The sequence below is a fragment of the Osmia lignaria genome, chromosome 15, assembly GCF_051020975.1.
Source record: "Osmia lignaria lignaria isolate PbOS001 chromosome 15, iyOsmLign1, whole genome shotgun sequence".
NCBI classification, from domain to species: Eukaryota; Metazoa; Arthropoda; class Insecta; order Hymenoptera; family Megachilidae; genus Osmia; species Osmia lignaria.
Window position 1 is genome coordinate 5,527,164 of NC_135046.1, and position 12,247 is coordinate 5,539,410.

Sequence of the window (12,247 nt, forward strand, 5' to 3'; positions counted from 1 at the left end):
TCGCATTTTCGCGAAAAGAGAATCGCTATCCACGCGTTATTACGCCTCTAGGAGGTACAAGCCGCTCGAGGCATATGCGGGCCAAGCTTGTCCCCGTCCCTCTTTCGCTCGTAGTTTCGCCGTGGTTCATGTATTTATGCATTTCCAGCCAACAGCCGCCGCTTCTTGACTATACACACACATACACATAGAGAAATGTGAATTGGGTATTGTACGCTAGACGATTTACATGTATTGCTGCTCGATGATGTGCCGTAAAAGATGGCCCAGAGAGGGATGAGGGTAGCCAAGACGGAGAATTGCTTTTGAATTAGCGACACGAAGTTCCGGTCCTCTTGATCCGACATGCCTTGGCACGGGAATTGGTTTTTTAACCCATTATGAATAATAAAATGGATTATATGAATAACGGTATACATTTGAATTTAATAGTGATGCGCCTGTGATACTCGATTTGCGTTATATCGAAGAATTAAATCATCAATAATATTTACAATTACAAGTTCGTAATTAATTCTGACCTCAGTTATTCCATAACACGAACAATTAATTAACGTAAGCGTATTAATTGAATTTCAATAAAATATGAATCTCTTTTCAGGAGAATGTTCCTGGGTTTCCTTATTCATTATTCGACCGCCATATTTACTCATTGAATTCAATTCGGTTTCACTTATGGTATGATTTACTCGGCGAAGGCGTACCTGAGCACGGTGATGGGAATTTATTGGAGACGAAGGTCCTCCCGAATACGGGAAGGAAAGCATGGACAGAGAGCGGAGATGAAAGAAGAGAGTGCAATAGAAAGGGCAACGGGCAACGAAAGAAGGGAGGAAAATAAAGGGCGAGTCCTTTTCTCATATTCCGTATCCCATATGGTGGATCGTAAAAGTTCCGAGGGCATCCTTACGAAATTCAGATTTACAGCATCTATTCGTATTTGTTTCCTTATTTCTACACCACGTTTCATTGCTTTTTTTATTTACAAAATTTTGAAAAATGTGCAATGAACACTTATAAACTCATCAAATTGAAAATTTTGTAATTGTAATTATTTTCAAATTATGATGGTTTTAATTACCTTTGGCACTGGAATTCATATAATATAATATTAATAGTACTTAGAATTTTCTTGTAATTTTTTTCAATTATTGGTATTTGACAATTGGTAAAATTATTAATACAAAATTGTTCATATCATTTTTTATCCTTATAAATATTGTAACAAAAAGGCATATAACTTTGTGTTGTTATTGATTGCATGTTACCACTCCAAATCATTCATACAAATTTCAGAATAAAAAAGGATTTTGTCGTTCGAAGGGGTCTTTATGAGCAAGAACGTCTGTCCAGCAGCACGTTGGTGCTTTGAATGGATAGAGCGCTATTTTATTGGAAGGTACTGAATTTTTATTCATCCCCAGCGCAAATAGTGGCCATGTAAAGCCATCCGGCATGGTCGTTCTTTAAAATGCATGCCGCTCTTAAATCAGGAGAACAATAATTGTGTCCACTATGTGGGCACGGTTGATCGGATCTGGAATATTTGTTGCCTTCTTACCCTCTGCCACTACCCTACTCCTATTTATTGAATCTGCTGACTGTCTGATTTTAAGCAGAATAAAAATTCGGTTAACAGAAAGAATTGTTCACTTTTTGGAGTAAAAAAACGAGAAAACTTCTGAATACAAAAACTTATTACAAGTCGAAATGATAAAAGATAAATTTCGAAATTAATTCAGGATAACTTTTGTAAAATTAAAATACGCTTTTTGGAAATTATAGATTATTGAAAAAAAAGGGAAACACTAATCAGATTGAAATGAACAGCAACGTGATCGTAGCACGCGGCAATTTATGCGTGGAATTCTGCTCGATCAACAGGGAGAACGCCACAGACTGAAGTGGTGGCAGAGGGTGAAAGCGAGAGGGAGGACATACCCCCCGCGAACTCGAACATGAATTAAAGTTTTAATTTCTCTAAATCACTGTTCGCCCTCGAGCGCTTTCCACCAGACGGTCCGTTACTTATAGCCTTTGCTCTTTTTACCGCCTTCTTTTTTCCCATTCGCCTCGATCTTACCACCGTCCAACCCTCGCCAATCGGGAGGAATCGATATGCACTTATCCGATGACTCTTGAGACCCCTCTTTCTTTCTTTCTTTTTTTAGATAACTTTCGTAGGCATAACAGCCAGAAATCGTTCGCCTTTGGGGATTCGAATTTTGTGTACCAATGGTGTATGAAATTATTTCAAACCACTTGAAATCATATTTCTATCAAATTAAAATTTCAAAACCAAAGGAAATTGATATTGATTCATTAATATTAAAATCCATAATTCTAAATATATATTCTAAAAATATTCTAAATTTAAAATAGTATTCTAAAAATACTAAATTCATAATTTACCATCGACTCCCTAAAAATAAATGAAAATTACAAATGGCATTGATTTAGCAAATTCGATCAATCAATGTTCTACGTTCTTTTTCAAAGACTAAATTGAAACTAAATTCTTCAACTCATCATTGACTGTTCGAAAATGAATTAGAATCGCGAGTCACATTCGAAGTAACTCTCAGAGCACGATGGTTCCCCCCGTTCCCTCGTGGCGCACGAGAGGGTGAGACAGGGGTTGTTCATTTAAAATCATGACGTCGAGCGTAGGGCGCAGTCACGGCGGAGGCGTTAGTATTAACGTTAGGTGCCAGCAGACCGGGCCACCTACAAGAACTTCGTGCACCCGTTTCACCCCCTTACCACCGGTGACATATTGTTTCCATTCTGCTCTCCGGCTAAAGCGCAATAAAAAACTGGCATAAATATCACCCCCTTGGCGTCCCGCGACACCGATACCACACCGAGCGGTGGCCCGCGACATTGGTTACAAGTAAGAACGTACAGGACCCGGATACCGGCGGTCTACAACTACGTAGAATCGTTTTTTCGTACGCCTAAAACGGCGAGGACTAATTTGTCTGAGTGGCTTTTTCGGCGGTTATAGAAAGGGAACTGAGATCTACCAGCCGTAGAATAATCCTCTTGTATCGTGTGAATTTTCATGCGTTGCGTTTTGAGAATGATGGTGCGTGAAGATGATTCTTTAACCCTTTCGCTGTGGATGTATATTTCTGCACCCTTCTTTATTAAATTAGATAAACTAATTGTAATATTTTATTTTATTTTAAATATAATTTTCTTGCTTGCTATTTTAAAATATAAACGGATGACTATAACAGCCCTTAATAGCGAAAGGGTTAACCTTAGGAAAACGATGCTTTATAGTACTTATTCCTTTCTAACGCTTCTTTCTTTTTTTAAAGTTAATGATAGACTTGTTAGTAATACTATTGTAGAAGAATAACGAAAGAAAACTATTTATTGAATTAGAAATAATATCTTTTCATTATTTTTTAAACCGATGAGCCCAGTATATTGATATCTTATGAAGCACTTAAGTAAGAAAAGTTGCTTCTATTTTAACCTTGTTTAATTACAGTTTTCTATAATTTAATTGCCGAGAATTCAAATGCATTCAAAATTTGCATAAAACTATATTTGTATAAATAAAGTTTAAATAGGGATGCACTTACAGCGTGACAGGTTCCTCAGGGCTCGAAGGTGAAATGGAAAGCGACATGGTGGTGGTTAGACATCGTGATGTTCCTGGTGATCTCACACGATCGTCCACCTGCAACAGTAGAAATGCTAAGTTAGTAAGGACAGATTTATTTCATTTTCACCACTGACAACGAGCCTCAACGCCATCCACTTTAACGGGTTTCGCATACAGTGAAATTGAAAAAATAGAGAGGAAACGTTTCTCCGTGCACCTTTTAAATTCTTTGCACGATCCTTGCTGTCGTCGATGGGGAATTGAGCAACAGGTAGAGTAGATATGTCCTCGAGGCATCATGCTCGACAGAGCATACGCGTGATTTACTGTATAAGTGACTCATCGAAACCACCCCTTTTTCTTTTATCTTTTGCCCCACTACTCGAAACGAAACGCGAAGGAAATAATTCTTCTACTTAGACCCCGTTTCGGGGAACAGAATCCCGGAATTTATATCCAAGGGTAGAGTTCTCATCACGATAAATTATCAATTGAAATGCAATAGAAATTTTATCACATTATTATCTCAGGGGTACGTATACAACACTAGTATATTTTATTATTAAGATGTTTAAGGGGTGGTTTCGCATTTAATATAATTCAAATAATTAACTAAATATCAAGAATACTTAGGACCCCAAATTCTTTCTTTTCTTAGAAAATAATACTCTATAATTTTGCAAAATTATTATGTTTGGGGTGTTCTATCATTCTGCAAAGTTTGTTACGTCAAAATGCTATTATTATCTGTCAATATTGCAAGGGTTAAAAATCAGTAAATTATTCATTCGTACACCTAATATAATGGTATCAGTGTTAGTTGACAAATTCAGTCGAAATTGAGCTACCAACCCCTCACCGCCCTTCCTGGCAGTTCAAAGAAATATTACAGCCATATTTTTCTTCGGTGAACGATGACTGAAGCTCTCCCGCGATTTCCAAGGGATTAATAATGACGGCAGACCGTTCTACGACAATCGTAGAGAGAAACAAACGCAGCCCCGGGCAAGTGGACCAGACTCGCACCGACATCAATCTGAACGAGCGAGCCGCACCCCTAACGAGCCACCGAGTCATATAAATTTTATTGCCATTTCATAAATCCCGACGACTACCGCGAGTAACCGTTCCAGCCTTTCCAAGCGATTATCAGCAGCGTATAAAGTTGCGGATTCTGATGGATTATAACAGGCTCGACTCTGTCTTTCGCGATGCTTTCAGGGGTGCTTGCGAAAATCGTTATAAAAACGCTCAATGTTGATGGTGATCGAACGTAAGGTAAAATAGAGGATCTTATAATAATTACAATTTGTACTATCAAAAAATAATAATGATTAATTCAAATTATTTTGAAAAACCCCACTACACCCTTCTAACATGTTACCAAAAGACATGAGAGTATATTTTCAACTTAATACGTAGAAATAAATAAATTAAAATACAGCGCACAGAGGAACCGGAGGGATGAAAATGTCGGGATTATGTTTATAATAAATAAGACAGAGGTATGCGTGTGAGAGAAGCAGAAGCACAGTTAATTCAGTTTTATACGACAACACTTCCGATCCGCGGTAAGCCGGCGACAGTCTCGAGTTCCTTCCCTCGAGTTCTCTTCATCTTAACGCAAAGACGAACGAAAACCTGATTTACATTTCTTTCTCTCCTCGCTATAAAAATTCCGCGACGATAACTTCCTTTGTTCCACCCTCTATGGCCGCGGGGGCGAGCAACCCCTGCGGCTTTCCAGCCACAGGGAGTCCCCATAACTCCAACTAGTTTTCGGTTTACATTGCATTTTTTTTCCCCTTTAATTAAAGGCCATACAGATTCAAGTTTGTCCGAAAATGTCATCTACCTTTGAGAATAAAATATGCAAAATTTGATTATTTTATTGGTTAATAAATAACACTATAGTGGCCATATTCTTTTTTTAATTTTAAAATGCATAAGATGGCTGGCATTCACAGTAAACTTAACAAAGATTGTTTTATTCTAGGAAACATTATTCTGCTGATGAGAACTTTCAATTCTCTACACACTTAACCCCCAAGAATATTCTCAATCAAAAGTTCCACGCCTACATTATAATCTCAATTCCACGTAATCCCTCGTCATAAAACGACACGTCGCAGGTGCTCTCCCGGTACGTACCAGTCGGTCAGGACTGTCGATCATCCATTCAGCCGTTGAAATTTCCAGCAACAAGCCTCGCCGAATGGGGAGGGAGAAAGAGGTCCAGATAGGATCGAAATGTAATTAAGAGAGCAAATAATCCGAGCCGAACAAACTCCGTGAAATGGATCAAAGAACTCGACAGGGAGAGAAGGGGGTAGAGGGGTGGGAAATGGAGGGACATGTACCGATAGAGGCGCGTCGTTGAAAGGTAACAGGACGAAACTACGAGCGGCTGCTTCTCCCTGTCGTCGTGCTGTCTAGCCCGAAGGAGTAGGGCAACGAAGGGGGATGGCCCCAGCAAAGACCCTCGATAAATATTTCCGTCAAGTGACCGGGGTTGGAATTCAAAGAGAGCCGAAAGGTGGAATCGAGAGCGAAACGAGTCCATCCTCTCTTCAGCGACGGTTCAAGGGATGGTCGACGAGAACGATGGAAACACGGGGGTGGTAGGGGGTGGCTGGCAGCCAGTATATTTGCGTTACGTTACGTAGTTGCGCGTTTAATCAGCCGTATACCCGGAAAGGGCGCGTGTGAGAGGGAAGAAGTGAAAGAGAAACGGGAGCAAAAGGAACCCGCCTCGACTTCCGGATACCAAAGAAGGACAGGACTAAACAGCGTTTCTACCTTTTGTGAGGGTAAAGAGAGCAGATTCTGTTTACTACCGGACTGTCCTTTGCATCGTACGATTTTTATGGGGCAGCTTGTCGTACGCTTTTCACTCTGTTTTTATTCTCGTTGCTCGCTCCTTTGATGTTTCGTTTAAAGAAATATTTTCTTCATTTTCATAATGGTTTCTTGGTATTTTTATACTTCTAATGATTTATAAGAGGAACTAACGTGAATTTTGTAAAATAAATTCTAATAAACTCAGCTTTCTTATTATTCATTTTCTCAAATTCAATACTTGAAAATAAGAATTCTTAAGTAACATTCTAATAAATTTCATTAAGGAACGAATGATGTAATAGCGTTCTATATTATATTAACAATAAATTTTTCATCTTATAAGATTAGTGATTAAAGGAGCGAAAAGGTAGGCGTCTCAACGGCGAAATGGACTTAGAATTTTACAGATTATTGTTATAATACATCTTAATAAAAGAACGATTTCTTGTCGTACCACGTTTGTAATAGATTCGACGAGTTTTCCTTTCGTGTGGGAAAGTAGAGGAAAGGAAGCAAGAGGAAAGAGAAGAGATGGCGCCTACGAGACGTCGATGGCGTGACAGATTGCCTCCAGTATTTTCCACCACATACATCATCGGCATCCGCCAGCCCTTAGTTCTAGTTCAATGCTCACCGCCGTCGTCTCCCTTAATTGGCATCACCTACACCAATCTACCTGCGCTGTCGTACAGAAAATTCCCTACCACAGTTAATTACGATAAATTATATCTGGAGAAACGTTCTTACTAAATGATCGACGAAAAATGATATATCATATACTTTTACTTAGGTGGGCTTGTAAAAATTCTATGTAACTTGTTCTTCTGAGACGAAATAAAATATTTGAGATGATAAAATAATTGTTAAGTATAATCTTAATTACTTAGAAAGAAAAATAATATACTTGCTTTAGAAGAAATTCATTGACACTTTAAGGGCACAGACTCCTTCGAGGCCTCCTCCGAATCGATGTAAGCGCCATTGGAAAGAATCGGGCAATCGTGAAAACACATAATTGAGAAATTCGACATTTGACGGTGTGACATCTAACGTCATTATGCAGAATAAGAAACGAAAGTGAGGTGGCATAGTTGCCAAATCACATCATTTGAGAGTTCTATCGCGGTGTTGCCGCATCTGTGACCATCTAGCAAAATGAATTTGCTCGAGCCGAGCGAGATTTTGATTCCTGGCGGACATAGAAAAGGACAGCGCGAGAGAGAGAGAAGGAATATCATGAATGAAACAACGTAGGGCCGATCGGCGTAAATATAGTCACACGCTACGACAGATTCGATGAGACTCTGTAATACACATAACGTACGCGACTATAAGACTTATAGGAATAAAAACTATATGGCATTAATAATTTCAGGAAAGGAATGAAAAATAAAGACATGTAAATTGATCTATAATATACAATATTTATCGATTGAAATATAATTAATAAATATAAAAAATGCCTCTTCTTTCTCCGCGCCGTCTATATCGTCGATTCCCATGACAGCCACTCCAGCCACGTGTTATTGAAATCTTTTTCATTTGAAATATAATAATGAATTTTAATATAATTGTACCTGCATATACAGAGTGTCCCAGTCTAAGTGTGACAGAATTATATTAAAATTCATTATTAATTTCTTTATTTCTTATTCCCTTCTTGAAATTATTATGTCAGGTAGTTTTCATTCCTATAAGTCTTATGGCCGCGTACTTACGTTATGTGTATTATTTCATTCATTCTACCCCTACCAGCACCACGAATCCGCCGTTCTTTGATGTTTCCGAACATAGAAAAGGATAGCGCAAGAAGGATAAACAAAGAGAGAAAGACTCACAAGCACAACATTTAACCCAATATTATGGTATTAAATGTTGACCAATTTATATTGTGTTTAGCTTCATTTTAATCAGAAAAATCTTCTCCACATGATAGTGAAATTTTTATTAAAATAAAAAACTTTATTCTGTGCATTAGTATGGTCACATTGACACGAGGCATTTAGATGAAGGCAATAAATCCCGGTTTTAGTCCCTCTTTCGTCTTTAGCTACTGACTCTTTCTAATCAGTGTTTACTGACTAGGCAATCAAATTTGAAAAATGATTCTCCTATTCCATAACAGTTGCGGAGTGGACCGGCAATAATTATGTACATTTATCGAGTTTTCACTGTATATGGTGCAAGTTTTATAATTCATTTTTCTGGCATACCATTTCAAGTATTCTATCTGTAATTTAATTGATGAAAAAAACATGATTATAAATATGAATAAAAAAGTTTGATGGATGCACACATTAGTACATGTATTGTTTCATTCTCGAACCTCTTTCTCTCTCGAGCGCCCTATTCTTTTCTATGTCTGGCAGGAATCAAAATCGGCTCGAGCCTGTTGCAATTGTAACAGATGTGGCAACAGCGTGACAGAAGTCTTAATACGATACGGCAACTATGCCATACTTTTGACTATATTCGCGTAGCTATTTGTGGTGTCAAATTAGAATTTACATTTATCGACTGATTTGTGTTTTTATCGACCCTGATGATAACGTGGTCAAATATACCATCAATGCCTCTGACGGAAAATCATTGAACTATTCTTATGTCTATTTTACGTCTGATGCGTGCAAATCGTAGAATCGATTTTACGTCTTCCAGAAGTGATAAGTTGTGAAAAATCGAATTTCAGTGATATTGTGCTAGTTTAAGGAAAGTCGGTCTGGTGTGCTGTCGGTGAAAAAACCATTAAATCGTCCAATATTTGCTAAAATGCAGCCGAACGCAGCATTCGGCAGCCATGTTGTTTGCTTACAACAGCGTCTGTCTCAATCTTACAATTTCGAAAATACGGTTTTTCTCAACGAATGGTGTTTATTAGCGTTCAAGCGGACCAGACCGACCTGTGCCGAAGTCTACCTGTGTGTGCTGTACTCGCGAAAATTTTATTTATGCAATTATCAAGACGAAAAATCGATTCTACGAAATTGAATGTCTCTCTCGCGCATGGCGTATACGTGCATGCTTTCCGTTGATTGTGTGAGTGCACGCATACAGGTCATGGCACAAGGAGTCTGTGCCCTTAATTGTTACGAGACGAGACAGTAAATGCGTACAAATTCACGTGCTCAAAGCAGGCTCGGCTCATAGTACACAAACCTCGACCGAAACGTTTGAAGAACTGGAAAGAACTGACTGAGCTTCGGTCGTGCGTTGAGCGCGTGAATTTGTAAACATATCTTGACTCGTCTCGTTGGATGGATTACAGACAGGCAGAAAATAACTGAAGCTAAATCATAGTAAATTATCTAATCATGAATGGAAGTGATTTTCGAATCGAAACTAAAGAAGCGGGTAATGCGGCTCGAGTAATATATCGACAACAAAACGAAGGGTCAGTGACAAACTGCAAACCGCACTTTCATCGTCAGGGATACGATTAGGGAAAAATTCTCGCTGTTTTAATGGGGAGTGAAAATTAAATACCGCGGTGTCCACCCCTTAGGTCCGGCCACCTAATAATTCATACGAGGAATGTAAAAAGGGCAAGCCCTTTTTCCTGCTGCCATCGCGGCGAAGAAGAGCGAGAACGAGAAAGCCAAGGGGTGTAGAAAAATACGAGCTCGTGTTTATCTTGAGATTTGTAGCCGCTCTGTTCCCGATATTTATTGGCCTTCCAGGGACGGGAGATGCCACTGTCTGACGGACCGTTAAATTTTATTATGTTTTTTTCACCGATGCCGAAATAACGCGTCACTGAATATGGCTGGCAACGTCCTCGTAAAGATAAATCCTGATCGTTCGTGGATTGTTGTTTCCTCGTTCGAAAGACATAATGTTTCTATCCATTATCAAATCCTTAGACTGTAGCCTTTAAATGGGTTCAGTGTTAAATGTATAAACTGCAATAAATGTGCAACCCAAAATAAAAAAATGAATTACTTTTTACCTAACTTAATAATTAATTAACTTTTAATTATAAAGAAGTCCTCAGAAAGTTTAGAAATTATCAAAAACAAAATTTGTATATTTTATCTACAGAACGCTTTCTTAATTTTTTTATCACACATATTTTTGAAATTGAGTGACATAATTGTAGCCACTGAGTGGCAGATTTCTGCAGATTTTTCATGAACCTACGAGATGAAGATTTACGAGATTCGAAAGGAGCAGTAACGATAACGAGCCACGTTACCCCAACGAATTCATAAAGAAGGATCTCGAGGATGCGTAGTCCTCGCATAAGGATACACGAACAGCCTAACTGCCTACCAAGGTCATATTTAGGATTAAGGAGACGGTGGTTGCAGCCTCTTCAGGCTGATAATCGTGAAGGTAGTAAAGCCGCGCCGCTAAACCGGGCAGCCCATTATCTTAACAAATCTAATCTCGCGGTTGGTGTTTATAAATGTCTTGTTTTCCAAGGAAACGGCAACGCGAGTCTAGAGAAATAGGGACAGAACGTTTCTAACCGCGTTTCAGCCCTGCACCCTCATTAGGGAGACTTGCTGGCGAGAAATGAAGCACACATTCGTGAACGTGTCGTGTTTCTTGAAGATGATTCAAGATAAAGGTGTATTGTAATAATACCTTAAAGAATGAAAAATATTTCTTAATTATTTTAAAGAAGATATTCAAAATTTTATCAAGTAAAAAATGTTACAAAATGGCAAAGATATAAATACAAATTTGCAAGTTACAAGGAGTCTGCTAAAAGTCTAAAACAATTAATCTGCTAGTCTAGCAAGTGTCTATTTTATTAAAGAAAGAAAAAGAGAGATAAATTCATTGTGAATTGTAAATTTTAAAGCAGCAATAACCCAAACCTTCAAAACTACAAAATTTCTATTAACCTCCTACTCCTACCTGATAAGAATTACCGCAGCACCTATGTCACTGTCTGAACGATGATCGGCAGCCCGTCGTGGAATTCGGTTAAATTCTGATCGTGAGCATACTCGGAGTATTTGAGATCGCGTACACCAACGAATACAGATAAACGCGACGAGAGGAGGCGGTGAACACAAGCCTGGCATCCCTAGCAAGGGTGGGTGTCTGTTATTATAGGACGGAGAGTAGAGTTTGCCGCAAAACTAGAGGCCCTAATCCCTTAAGAACAATAATAAGAATCCTTTCTCTGTAACTCGCTGGAATCGGTGTTAAAATTGCCGTAGACCGTGGAAGGACAAAGAGGAAGACAGCCAGCGTCAACTTAATTCAAGGCCTCCTGGAAGGTTGCGCCATAATCTCCTATCTGACTCCCCTAGAGATCCTTCAAGACCATCCCCGCTAAACCTTCGTTCGCACTTTCTTTTAACCCTTCTTACGTTTTACTCTACAACGGTTTTCATATTTCAAGCGTCGCCAGGGATTAGCCTGCTTTAGACGATTGCCCTGGTAAACAAGAGGCAAATTGTGTTGTCGCTATAAAAGTGATGTTGGATGAGAATGTTAAGTGGAAGGGCGTAGATAAAAATGAAAATAATATAAAATTCACAATTACTAAAATACGCCATCACCATAAGTCTGAAAGTTCATAAATAATTAACATTTTCTTGAAATTTGTTTTTTTATATAATACTTGTACTTCATTTTTATTCATTATTTTAATAAAAAAGTATTACTAACTTATTACTAACCCATTCAAAGACGGTTCATTTGGTATTCCTTATTCTCCGTGTCCTTAACAATCTTCACCGGGTTTTATGAACTTGTTATCAATATTAACATCGAAAAAGGTCTTAATCAGGCTTTCTGCTGGCGGTGAGGTATGGTTGCGACGAGAACTCT

At 38.5% G+C, this 12,247-nt stretch overlaps 1 protein-coding gene across 6 annotated transcripts in view; it reads right to left on the reverse strand.

The window, feature by feature from the left end:
• LOC117600475 (uncharacterized) overlaps positions 1–12,247 on the reverse strand; it is a 259,355-nt gene that overhangs the window by 32,810 nt on the left and 214,298 nt on the right. For all 6 annotated transcript variants that reach the window (XM_034315971.2, XM_034315970.2, XM_034315969.2 and 3 more), the window contains exon 5: positions 3,597–3,694. In XM_034315971.2, coding sequence (XP_034171862.2) covers positions 3,597–3,694 — 98 coding nt within the window. The remainder of the gene's footprint in view (positions 1–3,596; positions 3,695–12,247) is intronic.